At 39.7% G+C, this 25,756-nt stretch overlaps 1 protein-coding gene and 1 long non-coding RNA gene across 4 annotated transcripts in view; one reads left to right on the top strand and one right to left on the bottom strand.

Annotated features, from left to right (window-relative positions):
* The window catches only part of LOC309643308, a 997,346-nt gene that overhangs the window by 8,563 nt on the left and 963,027 nt on the right, over positions 1 to 25,756 (bottom strand). The gene's annotated exons all lie outside the window — the stretch shown is intronic.
* CTNNA2 (catenin alpha 2) overlaps positions 1 to 25,756 on the top strand; it is a 1,185,886-nt gene that overhangs the window by 413,851 nt on the left and 746,279 nt on the right. For all 3 annotated transcript variants that reach the window (XM_082425912.1, XM_082425913.1, XM_082425911.1), the window contains exon 7: positions 16,546 to 16,749. In XM_082425912.1, the coding sequence (XP_082282038.1) occupies positions 16,546 to 16,749 (204 nt within the window). The remainder of the gene's footprint in view (positions 1 to 16,545; positions 16,750 to 25,756) is intronic.

The following is a 25,756-nucleotide window of genomic DNA, read 5'->3' as shown; positions in this document are numbered from 1 at the left end:
TTTATGTTACTATTATACTTTGTGTATATTAATAGTAAGTGTATTATTCTGTTTCCAGTTCTGTGTCTACAAATGTGAGCACTAGAAGGACAGAGACCAGGTCTCTCTCATTCATACTTTCATCCATACGGTGAGCAAAAAAATAAATGTTTGTTCAATGGATACAAAAGTGAATATGCTCACTGTTTTGATCTTAGTGGCTCTCTAATATCCACCCATAATGTCTTCCCAGCCTTCCGAACTGATGCCACATCAATTTCCCCACAGGAGACGTGGCACGCCTTCATAAACATTCTATTCTGTTCCAATGGGCATCCATTATCTTCTTGGTTGGGTTAACCCTTTTCAGGTGTCTGTGTTCCAATGTCATACAAAGACTCTATATGATTTAAATTATCATCAACAGATGTACATCAAAATACAGAGTTCAGAGGAGAACATGACATCCTCATTTAGCACAAAGAATATTTTTCAAGCCATGCTATGTTTCTTGAAAAGCAATTAACGTATTGCACATTATTCCTGTGAGACACAAACTGTTTCTTTCCCATCTTAATTTGCCTGCTTAAAAATGGACAGAAAAAGATAGATGAGTTTACACTCAAGGTGTATGCATTTCCCTTGTGGCCAATGAACCAATTTCCTTTTCATATTTGCAGAATATTGATATAATTATTCTTTCATCAGACATGAAATTTGAGTGTATAACCAGTTTGTGGAAATCACCTAGTAATTTATTAGGTTGATAACGGCAATTAAGTCATAATTGCTTCCGAGAAATATAAATTGTCTTTCTGTTTTAAATGGATAATTTAACATTCCAAACCACAGACATAGAGTGTAACTAATTTGGAGGATAAGAAGTTTGTTCCTCCTATTATTAAACTTAGAAAAATTTAAAGCATTGATAATCCAGTAACTATTCAGTTGCTGGATTATTGGGTTCATGTCATGTCTAGATTTTTTTTCTCTGCTTGCTTATCTTTTTTACTATTTAAGGATATAATTAAGGAGAGGATTTTAGACAGAAATGTAACATGTTGGTAGACCCATGGTTTTTTCAACTATTTAAAAACATCATTCTTAGCTTGTAAACCATACAAAACTGGATAACAGGCCTAATTTGGCGCATGAGCCATTGTTTACTGACCCTGGTTTAATCAAATATTCATACGAGACTTTCAAATGTTTGTGGAATGTTTATTTCTGTGACACAGCTGCTTTCAATAACATTCTCCTGTTTACATATATATGTACTCTATACTTACATGCACACATTGTGAATACCTATTGGTTTAGTTTACACTGTATGGAAACTTAAAATAGTTCCTTTTTTGATGGATCAGGATCAAGGATTTTACAGTAGCAGTTTGCCAAGCAAAAGATTTGGCAGCCTCAGCTAGTCTGCCTCACACTGAAAGCAGAACTAACATTTGTTATCATGATAGGTGATGTACCCCTCCCCCAATAATTCTGAATCTCAAGCTCACTGAGCCACATCAAATAATAAGGTAGACCAAAATATGCATACCTAATTGAAGGGCCCCCCACGTATTCACCTCCAAATACTAGATTCACTCGGGTGCCCTATCGTGTTCCAGAAGCCTTTTGATAAAAGTTGGAAAAAGGACATATTTGTTCAGGAAACCTCAATCTGTTAATCAGCAAATATTTGTCAACTACTTATGTGCAAAGCACTCAGCTGAGTGCCATAGTAGAAGATATCAAGATGTAAGAAAAGCATCCCAGTTGGGGATCTCTTCCCAATCCTCTGTCTCTATCTCTGTCTCTGTCTCTCTGTCTACATCTCTCTCTCTCTCTCTCTCTCACACACACACACACACACACACACACACACACACACACAGACACCACTAACACTGCATGGTAATGTCAGACAAGAGCTGAATGTGTAAGCTGGATGATAAATGAAAAGGAGTCCTGTAATGGGGCTTAAGGGAGAGAGCCTTGTACACAGAGAGATGAAGATAGTCTGCCCTGCATAGGGTAAACATGGGCTTCAGAGAAGCAACAGGATGGAAGGTACTGAAATATTCAATAGAGAAGAATTAATACCACAGTACCCACGAAGCATACGGGGGTGGGGTGAGGCAGTCAGACACCACTTTGGCTTGAGCCAAGGGTTCCTGAGGAGAGTCCTGGGAGATGACACTTGAGAGGCAGATACTGGTGTCAGATTGGGGAGAATCTTGAAGGCCAGGGATCTGAAACTTGAAGTGAATGGATATGAACTTATATTTCTTTAGGTTGTACTTGCTGAAAATGACATCCCAGTTCTGAGGGTTGAATGAAAATGCAACCGATTGCTTAGTTCTATTGGGGACTTTGGTATATCTTATAAAAGGAATGATGAAAGTGGAATTGGAGAACCATCAGGTAAGATTAGCAGCATCTATATGTTGTCAGGTAGTTGGTGATCATAGGTAGTTTACTAGCCATTGAAGGTTTTGGGCCAGTGGGGTGGAATGATTAAACAGAATTTTAAGAATGGTCTCTTAGGAAAAATAAGTTGTACAAAAAAGGTCAGTTTAGAGTTTTGATTACTGAGCAAATGGGAGATGATAATGGCCTGAATGAAAGGTGGAGGATGGAATAACAGTGGAAATATAAAGTATTACATTAAAAAGAGTTATTTTAAATGACTTCATTGTTAAAATTTATTACTTCTATGTGCCTATAGTATTTTAAGCTCTTTACATATATTATCTTATTTAATTTTCTCAGCAACTCTATAATATAGATACTGCTGTTATTCCTATTTTACAAATAAGGAAACTAAGACCCTCATCATTTAAGCAATGTGCTCAGCCTAGAAGTCACAGCTTGAAGGAGTTGGAGCCAGGATTCTAATCCAAGCTGTCCACCTCTGTACCATTTTATACCTGGTTATAAAGTACAAGGATGCTTGATCTTTCAACAAAAGTGCCTGAGAGAATGAGGCTGCAAGCACAGGGGCTTGGGAGCCAGAAAGACTCCTCAAGCTTTTTACTGTGTAGTCTTTAGCAAGCCACCTACCCTGTGTGACCAACACTTCATTCCTTTGTCAAGTGAGGATTTCTCATGGGTTCTAATTTCTCAGTGCACTAGGAGGATGAAGTGAGATTATTGATTCCCGTTTCCCTCCTGCTTGTTTTTCCTCCATAGAAATGAGGGTTTAGGCTTTGGAAGAAGATGAAGAGTTCACATATTATACTTGGGGTGATTATTGGACGTCCAGCTGGCAATGGTGGGTGTATAGCTAAAGAGAAGGGTCTGAGCCTCAAGAGAGTCAAGACTGGACATGGAATTTGAGTTCTTGTTCATGACCAGGTGATGGCTAAGGCACGGGGTGGGAGAGCTCTCCAAGAAAGAGAGTATTAAGAGGTCTTCTGAGGAGCAGGACCTTGAGATATGCCAGCTCCTCGTGTAAATCACAGAAGAAGAACTAGGGAAGGAATGAAAGAAGGAGCCGTCAGAGAGGTTTAAGGAGACCCACAGTAAAGCAGGGTTTCCTTAAGCGCAGGTGAAGCTTAACTTAAGGAGTGGATGGTAAATTGTATTAAGTACCTCACAGAGGTCAAAGGGGAGGAAGACTGGATAAAAAAGAGGGTCAACAATGTAGAGAATTAAGGAGAGTGAAGTGATAATATGGCTGTGTTTTCAGCCAAAGAGTAAAGTCAGTTTTCTTTCTTCAACCCTCTAAAGGCTCAATTTGATTAAATGCAGTTTGGACACTTGCTTTCTGATCAATCCACAGTGTAAAGCTGAGGATAATTACCTTTGCCCGGCTTTACTGTGATTCGTTGTTAACTAGTGTTCTTGTTGGAACTTGAGGCTGTGCTCATGAAATGCCCACAACTCAGCAACACACGCAGATGATGGAATTAGGCAAAATAAACCAGCTCCCACTAGATCAAAGCATCCAGTAGGAAGGGTCCACAGCTGGGCTTCCTCACTCAGTTTTTTTTATCCATTTCTTTGGCAAATAAATAACTCTGTCTTGCTAAGTATCAGATTCTCTTCTCAAATGAAATTAATGTGGGCTTAGATAGATTTCTCTTTAAAAAAAATCAAATATCTAAGAATAAAAAGTTTTGTATAATTATCAAGTCATTATCTTTGTCATTTATTTCCAATTAAACTGAACTGTTTAATTACAAATAATATCTTAAGTATATTATAAAAGGTATAATTAGTTTATCTTTAAGTATAAGCCTCAGAAGAAAGAGTAAGTAATCGATTTTAGAATGCAATTTTAAAAATTAAGGCAAATCCAAAAATGGAGGTTAGAGTTTCTCTGTAGCTTAACAAAAAATAGATGATTAAAACTCAATACCTTTAGTATTTTCCATTTCAAATGTTACCCCAATTAGGCCATGAAAAACTTTTTAGGTACAGATAGAAAGATTCTCACTGGGAAGAGCTTGGCAAAGAATGAAAAAGATGAAAATGTATCTGTGTTAATTTTTGATACGCTACAGGGAGAATAAGTATCTGTGTTAATTTTTGATATACTACAGGGAGAATAAATGTTTAAAACCAAACAAATAACACACTTTTGATTTAGACACCTCAGTTAATTTATTAAAATGGCCTTGATTTATGCTTTTATCTCAGACTTCAATCTTTAAAAGAAGTGTTTAAAGCATTCAGAGCCAGAATTATGATCATGCTTCATTGTCAGTAGATGTCTTTCATTCTCAATTTTCAGGGTTATAAAATTCCTTTTTCCTCTCTTTATCTATAGGCATTTTAGTGGGAGACTGGGAGAGACTGCCTCAGGCATTACTAGTCAAATATTTTAAACTGGATAACAGACATTTAAAAAATAACACTGGTGAATAGTTAATCAGTAGGTACTGCCTGGACTTGTTCATTTGTTTGCTTTGTTTTGAATTTTATCACTGCAGCAAAATAATACAATGAATAAAATTAAATGCCTTTACAAATCTTGGTCCTGCTGGAACTCTCTGTGACCTAGATGGTTTGGACAATGCCAAGGCAGCAGGACGCTCTGAGCTGGACCAAAGCTTACCGTTCTCTGGGCAGGCTCAGTCATTTTCAAGTTTCACCCAGGCTGGGGCACTGTTCTCTCCAGACCACATGTCTTTTTTTTTTTTTTTTTTTCTTAAACATCTTTATTGGAGTACAATTGCTTTACAATGGTGTGTTAGTTTCTGCTTTACAACAAAGTGAATCAGTTACACATACACATATGTTCCTATATCTCTTCCCTCTTGCATCTCCCTCCCTCCCACCCTCCCTATCCCACCCCTCTAGGTGGTCACAAAGCACCGAGCTGATCTCCCTGTGCTACACGGCTGCTTCCCACTAGCTATCTATTTTACATTTGGTAGTGTATATATGTCTATGCTACTCTCTCACCCTGTCACATCTTACCCCTCCCCCTCCCCATATCCTCAAGTCCATTCTCTAGTAGGTCTGTTTCTTTATTCCCGTATTGCCACTAGGTTCTTCATGACCTTTTTTCCCCCTTAGATTCCATATATATGTGTTAGCATACTGTACTTGTTTTTCTCTTTCTGACATACTTCACTCTGTATGACAGACTCTAACTCCATCCACCTCACTACAAATACCTCCATTTCATTTCTTTTTATGGCTGAGTAATATTCCATTGTATATATGTGCCACATCTTCTTTATCCATTCATCTGATGATGGACACTTAGGTTGCTTCCATGTCCTGGCTATTGTAAATAGAACTGCAATGAACATTTTGGTACATGACTCTTTTTGAATTATGGTTTTCTCAGGGTATATGCCCAGTAGTGGGATTGCTGTGTCGTATGGTAGTTCTATTTTTAGTTTTTTAAGGAACCTCCATACTGTTCTCCATAGTGGCTGTATCAATTGACATTCCCACCAACAGTGCAAGAGTGTTCCCTTTTCTCCACACCCTCTCCAGCATTTATTGTTTCTAGATTTTTTGATGATGGCCATTCTGACCAGTGTGAGATGATATCTCATTGTAGTTTTGATTTGCATTTTTCTAGTGATTAATGATGTTGAGCATTCTTTCATGTGTCTGTTGGCAATCTGTATATCTTCTTTGGAGAAATGTCTATTTAGGTCTTCTGCCCATTTTTGGATTGGGTTGTTTGTTTTTTTTGTTATTGAGCTGCCTGAGCTGCTTGTAAATCTTGGAGATTAATCCTTTGTCAGTTGCTTCATTTGCAAATATTTTCTCCCATTCTGAGGGTTGTCTTTTGGTCTTGTTTATGGTTTCCTTTGCTGTGCAAAAGCTTTTAAGTTTCATTAGGTCCCATTTGTTTATTTGTGTTTTTATTTCCATTTCTCTAGGAGCTGGATCAAAACGGATCTTGCTGTGATTTATGTCATAGAGTGTTCTGCCTATGTTTTCCTCTAAGAGTTTGATAGTGTCTGGCCTTACACTTAGGTCTTTAATCCATTTTGAGTTTATTTTTGTGTATGGTGTCAGGGAGTGGACCACATGTCTTTGTACTTCTCCATGCAGCAAGAAACAGAAGGACTTCTGAACTCTGTACCTGGGAGAAAGAGGAAGGAAGGAAGGGCTATTTTATCAGTGAAACATAAAACTTATCCAGTTATACTCCAAGACAAGACAAAGTACACAATTTAAATACACAGAGGTAAATAGAAGGATGGGGTGATGGTAAAGGTGCAAAAGAAAGGAAGTAAAGACATGTACATTGTTGCCTATTCTAGGAAAAAGCTCAGAATAATTAAAGAGAAATAGTCCCTCACTTAAACATGCACACCATTTTGGTTTTCTGATTTGCATTGCTTTAATTACTTCAGATCAGAATGACATATCCCTTTGGGAGAATGACTTTAACTAATGTTACCTTCCTCTTTGAGAATTTTTTGCCATCTTTAAAAAATGAAAGTGAATGGCTGCAGAAAGGTATGTTGACATTTATTCTTTCTTCTGCTTGTTTGATTCGAAATAGCTATGTTGGACAGCAGGTGGTGAGGGTCTGGTGTTTATGAGGTACAACAGCACAATTTATCATTTTCCTTCGTTGCCACCTTGAACTATGAAGGTAGTAAAAACCCAGGGCACATCTATCTTACAGGGTTGTCACAAAGAACAAGGAAAACCACAGGACTTACTCATACCACTAGCGTTTGCTTTTTCCATGTTTATAAGATTAGATTTGGGAAAACAATTGATTAAATCCGTTTTCTTTGTTATCTTTTCTGGCGTTTTGAAAATTCTGTGTACATCTGAGATGACTAAGTAGTTCTCTAAAGAGTTTAATTAACACTGAAAGCCAGAAGATCTAAAGATAACAAATAAGACTTTCTCCCAGTCGTTAACAAGCAGTTTCTTGGCCACTAAAGAAAAACACTTCACCTTCCTCAGCTGTGCACTGAAAATCTTGGGTACTTAATCTGTGGGTATGAAATCACTCCATTAATGTTATGAGTTTGCTAGAGCCTTTCTACTGGCATAACTGTAACTAAATATTGAAATATATTACTTTTATGCTCCTGATCTTACTAAGTATGCCAGTCATGCTAAGTTACTGCTTTTAGTATAGTTAGGTACAAAGTTCAGCTTTAAGATGGTTAACTCGTAGCTCAAGAAAGATGAACAGATATTTGTGTTTTCCTTCTTAGTAGAAAAAGTATATTATAATGCCTGCTGACCAGCTTGAGACAGATAACAAATTAAAAGTAGGATAAAGTAGCATTTTAAGAGCTTTTATCCCTGCTCATTTTTTAAAAATAAATAAATTTATTTATTTATTTTTGGCTGCGTTGTTGCTGTGCGCGGGCTTCCCTAGTTGTGGCGAGCGGGCGCTACTCTTCGTTGCAATGCAGCGGGCTTCTCACTGAGGTGGCTTCTCTTGTTTCGGAGCACGGGCTCTAGGTGCGCAGGCTTCAGTAGTTGTGGCCCGCAGCATGTGGGATCTTCCTGGACCAGGGATTAAACCCGTGTCCCCTGCATTGGCAGGAGGATTCTCAACCACTGCGCCACCAGGGAAGTCCCTATTCCTGATCATTGTTCACTGTTTTCCATACCCTCTTAAAGTAGAAAGAATCATGTACAGTACTACTACTACTTTAGTGTCTGAGAAGGAGAAATGGCCGTTCCATTGTCTACTTCGTGTTGACCAGCATCACGCATGCAGATAGATACCAGTGGGAAACGCAGTGTAGTTGCCAAATCAGAGACTCTGGAGCGAGAGGGTGTGCATCCCAGTTCCAGCTCTGCCCTGTGCTCAGAGTGTTTGCCTGGACGATTCATCTTTCTTTAGCACATTTCTTGTATTTAGTTGACATCTAAGTGTGTTTTTCTGTGTGTTTTGTTTCGCAATTCTTGTTATGGTAATTTTGCTCTTCCAATTGGTTAGTTCTTGTATATATGAAGGCAATTGATTTTGCATATAAATACAAGTGCTTTCATGAATTTTTAAAAAATTTGCAATAAATTTTTGGTTGATTCTCATTTTTTTCTGAGTTAGCAGTTATAACATCTGCAATTGGACATATGTAGTTTTATCTTCTCCTTCCTAATTTATAATACCATTTAGTTCTTTCTCTTTTCTAGTTGTTTTCTAGAACCTTCCTGAAAATGTTAAATAATTTTTTATGAATTTGAAAATATTTCTCTTTCATCTCAACAGTAGTCAGATTGCTTCTTCTACTTTCCATTGAGCCTGATGTGCCTTTTGGATTAAAATATTTACAAATAAATAAGTACATACACACAGATATACACATATAGGCACACAGTTTATCACTGATAACTTCCTAGCTTCCAATTTCAAAGGACATTTTTGGTCTTGATCTTATTTGCCCTCTTTAGAGAATTCCCTACTGTTCTCCCTTATAAACTATGGCCGTAAAATCTCCTGGGTCTGGTCAGATCTCTCTGATCATTCTTTACCATGTCATTTGTGGGCTCTTTCTCTGTTATACATTGAGGGTTTCCCAGTGTGGCTTGGGCTCACTGCTCTTCTCGTTCTGTTTCTTTTCCTTGGGATAGCACATCCATTCTCATAGCTTCCACTCCTGCCTTTATTCTGATGATCCTCAATCTTTAGATCTGGTCCATTTTCATACACTTATAATCAACTTTCCACAAGACTTTTCCACTTAAATGAATCATGGACACTCTAAACCTGCTCTTCTTTATCTGTTACCTGTCACAGTTGTTCAAGGTCAGTGAATGTTTTCTTAAAGAACCAATAGGAAATATCCCAAGCTTTGTGACCCATACAGTTTCTGTCCTAAATTTTAAACTCTGCCATTGCAGTGTGAAAATAGCCATAGACAGTGTGTAAATGAATGGGCCTGACTGTGTTCTAATAAAACTTATTTATTTGCATAAAAGGAGGCTGACACCCAGGATATAACTGGTTGATGTGTGTATTTTGATGTAACCCATGCCAGAAATTTAGGTTTTATCTTTGACTCCTTCTTCTACATTCTCATAGCCAGTATATCTCCAAATTTTGCAGATTCGCATTCTGAATGAGTCCCAATACATGCCCTTAATCTTTTTTATACAAACATAATCTTATACTCAGCCCATCTTTATTCTGGGCTCTGAAGGCTTGATAATTGCTCTCCCACCTTCTCCTTCTACTCCTGCCAAAGCTGACTTCCCTACTTCTGGGGAAAACTTTCTGCAGCCAAACAGGATTACATCACTCCTATGTTTTAAATTCTTGATGACTCTTCATTGTCTGAAGGGGTATTTACAGAGAGAAAGCGTCTTAGGGCATAGAAGGCTCTTCAGAACACAGCTGTTGCTCTTTTCACCAACGTTGTCTCCTATTCCTGTTTTTGTCTGTTCAAGTCCTGGGAGAAGCAAATCCCAAGATAGATGGGATTAGACGTGTAAAAAGCAATTGCTTTTGAAGGATAAAGTGGGAAAGAACCAGTAGAAATAGGCCAAGAGAGCTTTTTGACTGCAGTGCAGGTCAAACACCCATGAAAGGAGAGCAGGAGAGAGAGGACAGTGTAGGAAGGGCCTGAGCACAGTTCCGAGCAGGTCTCAGCAGGGCCAGTGCAGAGGCAGGGGCAGGAGCAGAGGTTGCCTGCTGGAGAAGTCCCCACTGGTCAGGAATGGCTCCTTGATTGACAGGGGCTGCTGGGGTCTAGTATAGCTCCTGGTGAAACTGGTGGATCTACAGTTGTAGCAGGTGGAGACGGTCAGTTACCTATGTTCATGCAGAAATTTCTCTTTTTTTTTTTTTTGCATGGCTTACTTTTATTTTTTATTACAAAAAACACATACAAGAGTTTTAAGAAATGATGAATATAAGACAAATCAGGACCACGGTGAGTTATTAAACCCATTTTCTATGTAAAAATACTAAAATTCCGAAAGTGGAATATCATCAAATGTGAGACACATTATAGGCTGTCCATATATACACGGCACATGCAGAGACCTGCCCGCACTCGGCTGCGTCTGTATGTACACGGCGAGGTACAAACACCCGCGGTGACCTCTATCCTCAGCTCTCCTTTTCCTGATACATAGTTAAATATTTGCAAGGAACTTTAGAGATCTGAAGAAATGCTTTAAAGTAAGTTCTAAAGGCTCTCCCTGTTTATTTACTCTGATCAGCTGCACTCTATACCTTGAGAAGAACTCTGTAGCCCACTTCTAGCTAAGACAGTGGAAGAGTCTTCGAATAGCACTGCTTTGGCCTCCTCATCTTTTCCAGAAGTTTCTCTTAAAGGAAAGTTGCTTGGGGCCCCTTCATGACACCATACCTGTAACTTCACACTTAACACTTCAGCTTCAATAAACCTCTTTTGATACTCTTCATATACTGTGATATTTTTCACCTCTGTGCATTTGTTACCACTTCCTATTCTGTCTGCATTGCCTCTTCCGGCCCATGACTTTGCTTGGTCAACTGCTTTTCACTCTTTAAGTCTCAGCTGAGGAGTAATCTCCGCCAGGAAGATCTCTGTGACTACCTCCCACCTCCCAACTGTGCAAATTCCCATCACTCAGCTGTTTCTTAACATTGTCGGTATATTTTCCAAATTACACTTGGTTGTACATATTCTGTTTTTATTTTTACTAGACAGTGAACCTCTTGAAAGAAAGGATTCTTCAGTCTGTGCCCTCAGACACCTACAGTAACTGACACCCATTTGTTGAATGAATGGCTGTACTTTCAACTGTCCATGGGAAGGGCAAGTTGACCCAGATGACATAAAAGAAGGCAGTATGACAGATTATACTTATACCATTATACGTGGTTTAGGAGAATTTCATGGTTTTTTAAAATAAGAAATAATTTTTTTTTTTAATTTTTATTTATTTATGGCTGTGTTGGGTCTTCATTTCTGTGCGAGGGCTTTCTCCAGTTGTGGCAAGCGGGGGCCACTCTTCATCGTGGTGCGCGGGCCTCTCACTATCGCGGCCTCTCTTCTTGCAGAGCACAGGCTCCAGACGCGCAGGCTCAGTAATTGTGGCTCACGGGCCCAGTTGCTCCGCGGCATGTGGGATACTCCCAGACCAGGGCTCGAACCCGTGTCCCCTGCATTGGCAGGCAGATTCTCAACTACTGCGCCACCAGGGAAGCCCGAAATAAATTTTTATAATTATGATTTGTTAGACTCATTTCAACCGAATATGGGCAATCTGAAATAGTGGAAAGAGCGCTGGGCTTAAAATGAAAAGCCCTGTGTTCAAATACAGCTGTCCTCATTTCCCAGCTGTACGAACATGGGGAAACATCTCTGGCGTCATTTTCCTCTTCAATAAGATGGAGGTAGTAATATCACAGACACAGAATTTTGGACCTATCAAACCATTTGTAATGCATTCAACTTCTTGCCTTGACAGAGGTCTCTCTGCTGCATGCTGTGGCATCGGAGCCTGCAACAAGTATAACTCAGTGTCCCAGGATAGTACTGAAATTTTAGACCACATTACTCCCTGTAGAGAGAATGCATGATAGGTGAGATTTAAAAGCAATGCTCTTGTAACAATTGGATGTGGGGTGAGTACAGGTAAATGTATTATTTTGGGAAGTAGTTTTGAACTATATTGTTCCCTGAATTATTTCAAGTTACAATTTTTATAGAGTTCGACATTGGAAAAAATGGGACATCAATTATGTAGGACAAGAGAGACTGTTATAGCACCAGCTTGATGGCAGAAGAGGATCCTAGCCTCCTTTGCTTGGGAGTGAATTATTGGGGCTGCTCTCTTTATGGCCATGCTTTCCAGTTGCCACTCCATAAACTGTAAGAATGAAAACATTAATTTTTAAAGTAAAGATGTTAATAAAAAGATAAGTTCAGGGAAAAGCACAAAGTACAGAATATTATGCTAGTGAAATAAAGGGACTGAGAATAGACAGGATAAAAAGAAATTAAAGTAAGGCTTCCTTAAAAAAAGAAGAAAAAGATAAAGTAAGAAACGTAGCCTCACAATTTTAAAATGAACTAAAATGACAATAGGAGATGAACTAAAAGATCAAAAGGATAAAAAGATAAAATGAGCTTTAAGAATGCAAACGAGGGACTTAGATATTTAAAATGTAAGATCTCAGTGAACTAAAATAAGTCTGTACAATTGGAAACAGCATAAAATCCTCTTGCAGGAGCACACCTTTGTCATAAAGGGAGAGATAGGAAACCTTGGCCTTGCCCTTTCTCTGTTTGGTGCTTGCATGTTACCCATGAAATGTTCCCTGCGTGACCAGGGAGCGAGCTGGATGCTGCTGCCGCTGCTGCTCCCTTTCTGGCCAGTAGAGGGCAGCCTCAGAGAGTCGCGGACAGGCTGAGCTGATGCTGGGAAATCAGGAGATCTGTTTGCTGATGTGAAATGACCCCGGAGTGTGCCAGCAAAGAGAACCTGCCCGGTTGTCGGTTGTTTCTTTTTCTAAGTCGCTAGCAAATATGCAGAAGCAATACTCCTCCTTCACTCCACTTTGGCTTTCGATCTCTGTATTTTTGCCCAGGATTCACCTCCAGGAGTTTGTTTTTTCCTATCACTTTAGCAACGGTAGATAGTCTTTTCCTGTAGTCCTTAAGCCCCTGGCTTCATTTGGTTCTTTTTTTTTTTTTTTTTTCTTATCTTTTTCTGATTTTCTAAAGCCTGTGTGAGAGCTCTCCAGTCCTCTGAAAACACAAACACATACACACACACAAACAACCCATGTCCCCTCCTGCCAATTTGTCCCCCTCCACCCATTACACACAACCCGAACCCATCCACTCATAGGTAAGCACACACAGGCAATCCACACCCCCACACATGCACACACACACACATACACGCATGCACACAGATGCACACGCATGTTCGCAATGCCCTTTACGCCTTTTCTCTCCCCTAAGAGGCTTCTTCCTGCTAGCCGTTCACATCCATCATTGCAGTACTCCCCATCTCCACCATGGATATAGATTGGAATATTGTAAATTTATTGTTTCTTTTCCAGGGAGACTTTTTTTAAAAGCTTTTCCCCTGTGATCTATAAATAATGAATAATTCCATTAGAAATGTGATGAACAGTGTAACTTTTATGCAGAGTTTTTGAAGCTCAATGTTGCAGTGCGTTTACTTTCATGACAGCCCCGGGCCGTGGCAGGTGGGGAGCTCATTCGGCTGACACTGTAAATTCTCTCTTGCCATGTTTCCCAAAGCGTGTTCCTTAGGTTCTCATAGATAATGCATGCATTTTAAAGGGGACCCCTCTATGCTCAAATAGGTTTGAGGAATGCTGCAGGAAACGGACTTAATGCAGAACGGTTTAATGCAGAACTCCCCAAAGCATTTCATGTGCTAACGTACTCTGGGCCATGCAGCATTTCCAAAACATATCTGGTTAAGGAAACTTATTTTTTCATCAAAACATTACATCTCTAAGCTCAGTGTTCCATGGAAAATAATTTAGGAAATAATGTTATAATGACAATAGTACATTTTCCTTGTTCTACAGGGAAACTGTTTTACAATTGCCTTTATTGGGTTCAAATTTACCTCAGTTTATTTCCATTAAATTGGCATTTCTTTATATTTTTTAGTCCAAAAGTATAATAAAAATCCATCCGAGAGCTGGTATATAACTCTGAAGAGTCTCCTGAAACCTCAAAGCAGAACAAATACTTTTCATTGTTTTATGTTAATATGGGTTCCTATAAAAGAGTGCTTTGAAAATCAGCAATCCTTATAAAGGAAAGTAGTCTAATTATACTTTGATCAGGTATTTCTTTAATTAGAGTATCAGTATTTAATGCATGTTACATGGTAAAAATATATATATATATTATAAATGCATCATCTGAAAAGCAGTAGAAAGAGAACAAGAAAGAGAGAGAGAATTCAAATGGATCCCACTGGGAAGAGTCCTTGCAGACACAGCTCTAGTACAGATGGCAGGTGGGGCAGGGCACCTGTGGCCCCCTCTCAGCTTTCCTTTGGGAATCTCACTTTTAAGATATACCCTGCAAAGCCATCCACTGTACTGAGAACTCCATGTGATTTTTTGATACTGTTTGGAAGGTTACTTAGGCACACGGGACAGGATTTGAGTAATGCTATTCTGAGTTAAGTAAAAATTATCCTTTTCCTAAGATCTAAGAAAGTGCAAATGTGAAGGTAGTCTTTATGCCGAAACCTGCCACAGAATAGCTCATAGGAAGGACCTCACGCATTTGCCCTCTAAACTGAAGAGAGAGCTTCGACCAATGAGTAATTTCCTGGGAAATCCACCATTCCAATGGACCTCAGACGTGGTCTGTGTTTAGTGGGTGTTTTTTTCTTTCGAAGTCACCACCTGCTTCACTCATTCCTTAGGACATCATCATTTTGTGCTGAAGGGATCTCCCTGCTGTGGAGATTTGCATTTTAACAACAAGCAGAGAATCAGAGCCACTGATACTTTGAGCACAGCTTTCAGCAAATACCTTAGAACATTTTGGAGAGTTATAGCAAGCTATTCCCAGAGAGCATGCTCGGACCTATTTTGTAATAATTAAGCAGCTATTTTATATCCTATTGGGAAAAAAATCACACAAGTGTCTTTTATGCTCTTCACCCTATTTTTAGCACTAAGCACTCTAGTAGGCACATAGTAGGTACTCAGCAGATGGCAGGTGGGCAATGACATGACTACCTACTATCATTTGGTTTCCTTATGTTTGTAGATATGGTAAATTATGTTTTCTAAATATATATGTGTGTGTGTGTATACACACACACACACACACACACACACACACACATATATATATGATGAACATCAAAGGAAATAGCAGTGGAATGGCAATCCCATCAAAGGATCCAAGGGTCAGAAGACCATTTACTCCATCCCTACCATGCTGGTTCTTGGACCTCAGAGTGTGCACCTCCAGTGAAGATAAGCAAACCATTCTTGCAGCAGGCCATTCCACTGTGATTAACGTTGTTGGAATGATCTTCCTTGTTTGGAGCAGAAAAGGGGTCCCCAGTGGAAACCAGCAATTGGGCAAAGTCGGCGTTGCCTCTCTATTTCCTGCAGTTAGTTACCATACACTTCATCAGTCTCTCCACTCCCTTGACTTGCTGGAAATACTATTCTCCAGGTTCTGCTCTATGTTTTCGATCTTCCTTTTGATTCTTATCTTTCTGTAAACCTTTGGAAATTGGGATTAACTGGGCCTTCTTTGGTCTGTTCTTGTTCTGTTCACTTTGCTAGTATGCCATTCACTACCTTGTGTCCGCATAGCCCTGATGATTTCCAGATCCTCATACAGGCTGATATATCTGTTGAATTCTGGATGCATATATCTGTACACCTCTGGACATCACTACCTATATGTTTCCAGGATCCTCAGGCTTAGCAGGGGCAAAACTAAGCATAAATGCTCTGTGACACCTTCCCTTTAGGAAACGTCTCTGTTTTCTCCTTAGATATCTAAGCTCTTTCGGAACATGTTAGCACCTTTATCAGGATACTGTCAGTTAATTGTGACAAATCACACACACATACATGCACACACATTATGAATCCTTTTCTAGAATGCTAGTTTTTATACAAAATATATTAGTTCCTAGTGGGAAGTAACCTGTACTGTATATGACTTTTGGATGCTATTTACTCAAGTTTCAAAAGGCATCCTGCCATGGGACTCTCTGCTTCTCTTGAAGCGGATGCATGCTATGTGTGTACCAGTCCTGTTGATGGTTATGTATTATGGTCTAGTCTGGGGCTGTAAAATCTTTCCATAGCCCCACAAAGCGCTACACTGAAATGTGCTTTCCTCGAAGGCTACAAATTTAAAAAAAAATGTCAAGCCAGTGCCACGATCTCGTTCGAAAACCCTTCCACTGAGGCAGCCTTTGCCAAGAACACAGTTTTGAAACAAAACATGGTGTTTTCTCTAGATTCAGGACAAAGTATCTTACAGCAAGTTGAGACTTTGTCAAGGCCACTTTAGAATTTATCCAAGTAGCCAGTTTCTTCTCCACGCAGCATCTTGTCCTGGCCTCAGAAATTTCTGGTTTAGAAAACGGGGTGCCGAGGCAGCCGCCTCTTCTCTGCTGATTGTTTTTGCACTGTCCTCCTTTCAGAACAAGATCATCCTGGACCCCATGACGTTCAGCGAGGCCCGGTTCCGGCCGTCGCTAGAGGAGCGCCTGGAGAGTATCATCAGCGGCGCGGCTCTCATGGCCGACTCCTCGTGCACCCGCGACGACCGGCGCGAGCGGATCGTGGCCGAGTGCAACGCCGTGCGCCAGGCGCTCCAGGACCTGCTCAGCGAGTACATGAACAACGTAAGTCCCGGGCTCTCAGGCCCGCGCCGCCCTCGGGGGATTCCGGTGCGCGATCTGGTGGCTCCGAGGAAAGCAGGAACAGCTTGGAAAGAGGACAGGTGATCCCCTAAGAGAGTCGGTCAGGGGAAACCCAAGAGCCGCTTTGGGAGAGTCCTGTCTTGATTTCGTGTCGGAATGCATTGGTAGCAGGGAAGAGATTGGTGGAAGAGGTTTCATAGGAAAACTTTGGCTTTTTACTTGAGTGATGTCTGGGTCGTTTTAGTGGCTGGCCTTTGATTTAGGTAAGATTTCAGTCGGCAAAAGTAGATGGTGGATGGAAATAACTGAGGACACACTGAAGTCCTCTACACAGAGCAATTTCAAAGCTAAGGACAGCTGTAGATGGCTAATCTTCATCCCGACGAGGCATTAGGAATTATAATAGATTTTCAAAAGTTTGGACAGAGTTGGTTAAGGTGGAAACTTCTAACTGCAGTAAAACCTGGGGAAACTTTATTGATTCACTGTGCATTTAGAAATTGGAGAATGTCTCCAAGTTTTCAAATGGGTATTAGTAATATCTAGTGATATGGCAGCACAGACACCAGCTGTTCTCTCCTACAGGTATAAAATGTGATACTTCTTGTGTACCTGAAAACTAGATGAAGGAGATGAAGCCATATTCTTTGTTTTGAAAGGCACTGAATTATGTTTGTATTGATTTGCTGTATTCATTCAGCAGAGGTGATGTTGTTGATGCTGAGGGCTTGCACCCATGAATGATCTGAGTTCCTCCTGTCCTGGACTCCTGGGTTTGAGAGAATTCAGCATGAAGTGGGAAAATGTAGTGAGGTCTTGACATTACATGTTGAAGGAATGCCCTGTGTAGTTGTCAGGTAGGGAATGAGGACTCTGAAAGTCTGCTCCCAGCTTTTGAAGCCCACCCTGGGTCCTGCTGGAACACCCTGAGGCAAAGCTGAGACAGAGCAGCCAACCCATGTCCTTCCCTCCAGCCTGATTTCTTCTTACCACTCCCATCCCTAACTGACATGTGGGTCCTCAGGTCAAGCCAGGAGTCAGCAGTGTCAGGCACAGAGCTGCTCCTGCCACACCCTCCAGAGAACTTTGATCTAGAAAACAAAAAGATGTAGAATGCCCTACTAAAAGCCCAAATCTGTTTCCTTTCCATACACCTTCAGATTCTTTGATTTTGCAAGATTTGCCCATTTTCAGCACACAAAGAATAAGGTCTGGATGTCTCACGTGGTGTTCATCTGCTTATGAGGACTTCTCTATAGGATCTGGATGGCCAACACTTTCTGTGATTTTGGTCTACGGGTGCTACGCAGGGTACGGCTAGAAATGTCGATCCCCAGTGCCTTCCATCCTGTGTAAATCTTTTTGAATAATGGATTTAACAAAAAAAGAGGGCTTATAAAATCTGGAATTCTGTCTGTTTGTTTTTAACAGAATGGCAACAGGCTAATGATTTATATGTGGAACTTGATTTTATATGAAGGCATGCTGGTATTTCTAGCAATGAAGAATTACTGCCAAAGAAGGAAGTAGAAACTGTGGAGATCAGAGTGATGGTTAAGATCTCAATATAAATAAATCAGAAAAAAGAAGTATGTCCCTGTGTTCTTTTAATCACAGAATGTGATTAAAGAAGAATTGATCGAGATGTGACATGTAATTTTCAGTTTGTTGTCTAGAATCCTGTCAAGCAGAAGTTTTTCTTTCAGTATAAACTCATACAGATCATCAGAGCTGATGGATTTCTGTGTTTTATTGACTCCAGGTGCTTGTTTTTCTGTTCACAACTTTGTGATGCAGGAATGTTTTGTACTTTTATTGGAAATTTGGCTTCTACTTTGACACAGTTACAGATAATATGTAGGTGGGTATAGTGCTTAAATTTTAAAGTGTGAAATTTCTGTTCACTTTGAACCACCAGGATCAAAGGCTGAAATAAAACACCTCCTACTGACTTTTTAAAAAGTGTATAAAATTTACTTGGACTTCACACTTCTTTGGTGATTTCAAGGTAGAATTGGATGCAAATAGACCAGCTCCATAATCCTTGTCTAGTGCACTCATTTCTACTGCCACAATATCAATTTATATTTATTTTGATATAACATCTGTGCCTTACTAAAAAGTCTGTTGTAGTTAACGGCAACCAAAAAATTAGTCAATTGTGACTAGGCTGTTATAAGATATTTCTTTTTCAATTTTGTAAGCTCTGGACATGAAGGTTTTATCAAGTTATCACTCTGCAGATTTTCATATTAATGTGCTAGGCAATATCATTAGGATAAAGAAATAATTAGATTGAGAAGAAAAGATTTTGAAATTGGCATAACTGACACTTCTGATGAGATTGGGTGCATTCAGAGTGGTATGGCCGTAGACAAAACTGACATTTCTGGATTCTAAAAATCACCTGATCAGTTCCTGATGAAGATTCAACTTTTCATGCTCACTTGTAGGTGAAGCTGTTCTAAAATCATACACATCCATGCCAAGTGGTATGAAATGGAGGAAGATGGACATTGGGGAAAAGAGCTGTAAACTAAATGATTAGGAGAAAGTTGTCTGCATGGGGCATGAGCCATGTTTTAGCCACATGGATACACTGAGCTCAATAGGGTGTCAGTTGTTTGTTGGATATTTCCACAAAGGTATATTCAAATTAATGAATGTGTGTGTGATTTGAAGATTTAACAAAGTCATGCATGTAAAAGAAACTGTGGTTTGAGGAAAAAGGGCTGAGTGAACAGATGCATGTGGCAAAATTTATGATCCCAGAATGTGACAGTGTTAGAAAAGATGGTTGGAATGGTTTTGGGAAAGCCTTCGGTGGCCTTAAGTATTTTTTATCAAGTTAATGATGTAATCCAGAGAAGATTCTTAAAAATAATCCTCCTTTAAATCGAACATCATTATTGTACATATGCGGAGACTAATGGGTAGAGAGAGACTCTTTTTCAAAAGGATGTGTGACCTTTGGATTAGTGCCATCAGAGTGGTTTTTGCAGTATTATGCTGAGTACTATAAATAGATCCAAATTATAATGAAGACATAAACGTGTATCAGGAACTTATAATTTTATACAGCTTTCTTTCATTGGCAGTACAACTACCTTTTCATCAAAAAAGAAAAAAAAAATCTTAAAAGTGGCCCCATGATAGGAAACAAGTAAACATGGTATTTTATTGATAAACATTTTGTGATGGATTTGAATTTAGAATATTGTATTTATTTAATGGATATGTATTGTGTGCCTGCCTACTTTGTGCCTGACACTGTTCTAGGATTCTGGGGATATAGAAGGGAAAAAAATAGACAAAATTCTCTGCTCTCCTGGAGCTTACACTCTAGGTTGGGGAGACAGACAATCAATCAATCAATAATTTGAGTAAGAGTTATCTCAGATGGTAATAAGTGAAACAGGGAAATATAAAACCTGTGAGACAGCAGCATGGAGTGTAGCTGTAAGGATGACCTGGAAAAGGTTCACTGAGAAGATGACACTTGGTTAAAGATCTTTCAGAGATGAGGGAGCAGAGAGCACTTGAGGTGGAAGGAACGGCAAGGTCTAGTGCTCCTTGACCTTGTGTGAGGAGGTGCCTGAGCTCTTGAGGAACCTTCTTAGGGAGGCTCATGGACTGTTCCAAGTGAGTGGAAGGTAGCAGGTGATGGGGTCTGCAAGGAGACAAGGTGTCAGACTATGTAGGGCCTTATGCACCGTTATTCAGAATTACACTTTTACCTTAATGAAATGGGAGGCCATTGGAGAGTGTTGGGCAGAAAATGACATACTTTAGGTATTGAGGACAGGTCATAGGAGTTCAAAAGGTAAAAAAAAAAAAAAAACAGTAGGACAGAGGAGGAGCCCCTGGAGTAATTCACGAAAGGATGGTGGCTTGTGCCAAGAGTAGCAGTAGTGTAAAGTGCTCAAATTCTGACTATTTATGAACATAGAATGGACATTGGGCAGTGTGAATGGCAGCTGCAGCTGTATCAGTCACCCTAATACGGTATCTTCAGTTTTGATATCTTCATTTCGTTTTGTTTGTACAGAAAATTCTGATTTACTCAGATGTAGTAACACTTTGTAAACAGCTCACTTTGCAATGCCTGGATACTCTGCTAGACAGATTACATTTGAAAAGGGAGTTCAATAGAAAAATTTTGTTTCAAAAATACCCAAGTATGGTTCACATTCCTATAAATATAAAAGACTAAAAAGATATAATGCTTATTCTAAGTACTAAAACTAAATGCTGAACAATACGGAGATGTGTTAAACCATTACTACCTTGTACACAATTCACTGTGAGGCTTTGGTGAGGAAATGTGATGAGCAGATAGGCCTGGACCTTGTACGTTTTGGTGCTGAACTGCCTGGTTCAGTTTCATAGGCAAAAACACTCTGTGTGGTTCTAAATTTTTCTTTAAAGAGTAATGCACAGCTACAGTTTTCTTAAACAGTTGCACAGTTAAAGCACAATGATGGCAGAGACTCGGGTGGCATAAAGGAATGATTTTCTGGTCTCATCTGTGTTAAAATGTGACAGGTTATTTTTTAATTTTATTTTTATGAATAATTAAAATTATATATTTTTACAAAATATTTGAATCTAACTTTTTTTCAAACCTCTTGAAGCATCTAAGTGAATCCCTGGGGACAGTGTGTAAACCACTAATGTAATGCATGCATTAAAAGCACATGGGGACAAATTGATGTGGGAACATACATGCATATTACAAGTGCCTGAAGGGTCATTGTCATAGCCTTTGCTTTAGGGCAGAATTTAATTTAAAGGGTGTTCCTGATGGAACCTATTTGTGAGGGGTTAAGGTCTGAAATGAGATCTCAAAGGGTCATTTCCAGCCTGGTTTGGGGCCCATACCCCACCAAGGCTCCAGCATACAAAAGTACAGGAGGAACATGTAGAGTGATATCCAGGGCCTGGGGAGCTCTGAAAAGAGTGGGCCTCACACTGTTGTTTTTTTTTTTTAAATGGTGCAAAAGAAATATATGTTCATTGTAAAGGGTGAAAAACAAAGAAAAAGTTTATTCACAATCTCACTCCCTAAAGATAATCATCTTTGATAATTTTATACATGTCTTTCCAATGTTTGTAAACTTCTATGAGTGATATATTTATACACACACAGAGACACACATAAGTTATGCCTGGAGTTGTAAAAAATGGACTCATTGTAAATGATGACTTGTAATCTATTTTCTTTACTTAATATATTGTGAATATGTTACCGTATCAATAAACATTCTCAAACCTTATGTTGACTGGCTGAATAACATTTTATTATATAAATATGCAATAATTCATTTAGAAGCAATTCATTTTGAGAGTATTTTTATATAGCATATTGGAAAAGATAAGTAGGCAAGATTTCTGGGGCTGGCAGTAGAGAAGAGTGATTGAGATCCCAAGCAAGACTGAGGAACAGAGTGAGAAGGTGGGGAGAACACAGCTTCCCAGTTTCTGTGCTTAAGGGGCTCCCTGAAAATTTCGTGCAATGAATGTTTTGTAAGTAAAGAAAATTTAAATGCCTCTGAGGTTCTATTTAAAATTGTCTTAAGTATATTTTTCTGTACTTTATCGGTTTTCTGTATAAATTTGATTTTCATTTATCAGAATTTCTGTAAGTTGGCTATGTGTAGTACTGCCAAGAGGGGCTCAGAACATCTAGAGGACAAGTTCAATTGTTATATTTGACCCAGATCCCAGAGAAGACATTGAAAGCTTCTGAAGGGAGGGTCATCAGAAAGATAACTTTGTCATAGAAATTGTTATAATCTTGGATTTCTCCAAATGGGAAGGCAGGAGAAAGATGGAGTAGTTGTTATCACATAAGAATAAGAGTAATTGTTGATTAAACATAAAATTTGTTTTCAGTGTTATCTAGGCCTTCTCATTTCTCTCCCTCCTGTAATCATGTAAAAGAGGGCATGAAACTCACAAAAACCACTTTGGCCAATTCTGAGTTTCTCTACTAAAAGGTTTGGCTTAAAATAGAGTAGAAAGTAACATTTAAAAATGCTTGTGGGCCGTTTATGACCTAATGTTGCCCATACCCTCCCCCCACCCCATAACGGCCCTCCATTTTAAGGGGTATCTTAATGGGATTGGTTGCGTCATTCAAGGGAAAGTGTCCTAATATCCCAAATTTGGTACCTATGGTGAGAAGGTTTTACTTGCCTTTTCCTTATTTGAAACTTTTCTTTTCCCCCTTTCTAATCTCTGCCTTCAAATATGTTCAGTGACCATATCTCTATTAATTTTGAGGTTGAAATTCATCTGTGCAATTATGCTTTTCATGTAAAATGTTTGCTTCCATGAAGAGACAGTTTTAAAATTCCTTTTGAGTTGGAGGTTCTGGCTCAGATATTGAAAGAGTACAATTAGTTTACCAGTCTGTTCTCTGATGTCTAAAACTATCCTTTGAATCTACTCTTCCAGTGGAATATGGTTGGGGTGGGAAGTCATCTGGATAGTGCATGAGGCCTCCATCCTTGAATTAGGGCATTTGCAATCCTATTTGCCTCTGTTTCCAGGCAGTTTTCAGTGTGACTCCTAGAGGTACCCTGAGACTAGAACAGGATCTTCCAAATTTTTAATCTTTTCCTTTCCTTCTGTCTTCTTATATTAATATTGTATTCCTTTGCTGTAGTGGGATCTCAAAAAGCCAAGGGAGTGTCGTGGGGGGCATGCAGGTGGAAGTCACTCAGGCACAGGTGGTGGGAGAACGTCCAGCTATGCTGGTGGGACATGTTCCTTGGAAGGAAATAATGCAGGTGAGAGTGTAAGAGATCTTGTGCCAGAACCAAGCATCCTACAGAGCATGAGAATGTTCCGAGAGGCTTCAGGAGGAGATCCAGACTGGCAGGTGGTTTGTTGACACTAGAGTGATCTGGGCACAGTCCCACAGTAGCTATGGAGCACAGGTGTAGGTAACATCCATTCCCTGTGGGGACATGGCAGGTCTCTTTGGTCTCAAAGGACCCCAGGTGTAGGAATTTATTCCAGTGGGCATTTAGGCCCTTTGAAAAGTACAGCATGCCATACACATGTTTGCTATTACTTATCATCAGCTCATGACATACAGTTAAATGACTCACAGGGTCCCAGGACAGATGAGTCTAACCAGACTTGTTTTACTTGGATCATCAAGGTCAATTCACAGTGCGGTCTCACACACTATCTCCTTGGCCAGGAAAAGTACTTCCTACGTGAAACCCTCCTTTTTTCCCCACTGTGGATAGTTTAGCAGACAGGTAGTCTTACCAGCAAAATGGGGCTCCCAGTCTAGTTCTATAATGAATTAAGTCTGAGCAATGGAAATCATAACTCCAGGAGCTCACTGGTGACTTCTTTATGGAGGAAAAGCTGTTCTGAGCAATCACTCTCTCTCTCTCTCTCTCTCTCTTCTCCCCTTCCCTCTCTTTCTTCTTCCCTCCCTCCCTTTTCTTATCTCTACCACATTTGTGCCTGGTAGAATTTCTTAAAATTATTTTCAGTGCATGGATGAACTCACAAGAATGTAAGGGAGTTACTCAGAGGTAAGAAATGACAAGAAAACAATAGACTAGAGATAGATCTGCAGATTCCTCCTGGCCTAGACTTTGTTTTTAAATGATACAATATGTAAAGAACAGTAGGCAAAGTCTGAGACCCAGCTGGATGGCCAGGCAGATTAGGGACCTCAGTGTAAAGCCTGGATTCTCAGATGGTGTCACTACGAGGGCATGAGCTAAGAAAATAAAACTTCCACGCAGAGAGAAGCAATGGAAATACATGCTGTCTTGGCTTTTAAAAAGCAGGAGAAAAGAATCTCTCCTCTGCCACCAAGAATTTCTAACCACGATCTCAAAATCACTCAGTTTTGGGCTCAGAATCTATATTTGAGGGTGACCTAAAGTTTATTCAATATTTCATTTGAAGTCATTCTAGGTGGTGGGTTGCTAGGTACCTGGCAGAAGCAAAGACCAATCTTCTCTATAGGAATACACTTTAAACACAGGCCTCAAAGAATTTCCACAGATAAAGTTACAAGGAGCAGAAATTAGCATTCTAGAATCACTGAAAGCAAAATGAAACAGGCCACTATGATTGACAGTTGGCACAAACAAACAATTGTAGACCAGAACTACAAGGGCTGAAGATATGCAATTATTAGACACAGGTTATAAATTACCTTTAAAGAAATTAGAACATTGCAAATGTGATCATGAAACAAGAGAATGGACTGAGCGGCCTTGGAAGGCAGGGTTGGGGGTTGTGTGGTGGAGGAACATGGGCTTATTTGAAGGGCTGGGACAGCAGGTTCCTTGTTGCCAACAGCCTGGGATAATGAAGAAAGAGACACGGTCATTGAGAGTGTCCAGAGTGGTGCTGCTGGTAACTTCTGGAGCAAGAGCTGGTTATCTCTTGCAGCAACACCTTGGGTAGATATTAATCACCTTATCTACAGTGGATTTCTGTATGGAACTCTTTTTGGTGACAGAAAGGATAGAAAATCTAAAATGAAACAGGAGATGAAAACAAAAATCCATTTTAACAGCAAAATTAAGTCCCATTCTTAGAATTCTAGCTAGCTTCTTTCCTTATCAAACATACCCCTTCACTGAGTCCTTGAAAGTTGGTTCTGAATCTTACAAGATCAATCAATATGATGAGGAAGAGCAAGTAACATTATGAGACAGGAAGGGGCTGTCTCTGACTCCATCAGTGAGTAGAGATGGCTGACAGAGTTGACTGCTGGGTCATCAGATTTGGCCATCCCACTTAAGACAGCCTGGACAGCACAATCCATCAATTGATCTTCTTGGGAGAGACTTTTGAGTATGTCAAGGAAGACCTCACAAAACTGTCAGGGAGAGCAGCAGGCTGTACACCACCACCAAGCCCATGAACCTGGATAAACCTTTCCTTTGTGTTTCCAAAGGATGTGGGAAGACTTCCAAAGATAAGCTCCCAAGGGCCTCCTTGC

The sequence above is a fragment of the Balaenoptera physalus genome, assembly GCF_965194825.1.
Source record: "Balaenoptera physalus genome assembly, chromosome: 15".
Lineage (NCBI taxonomy): Eukaryota > Metazoa > Chordata > Mammalia > Artiodactyla > Balaenopteridae > Balaenoptera > Balaenoptera physalus.
This window is presented reverse-complemented; position numbering and strand designations above follow the sequence as displayed.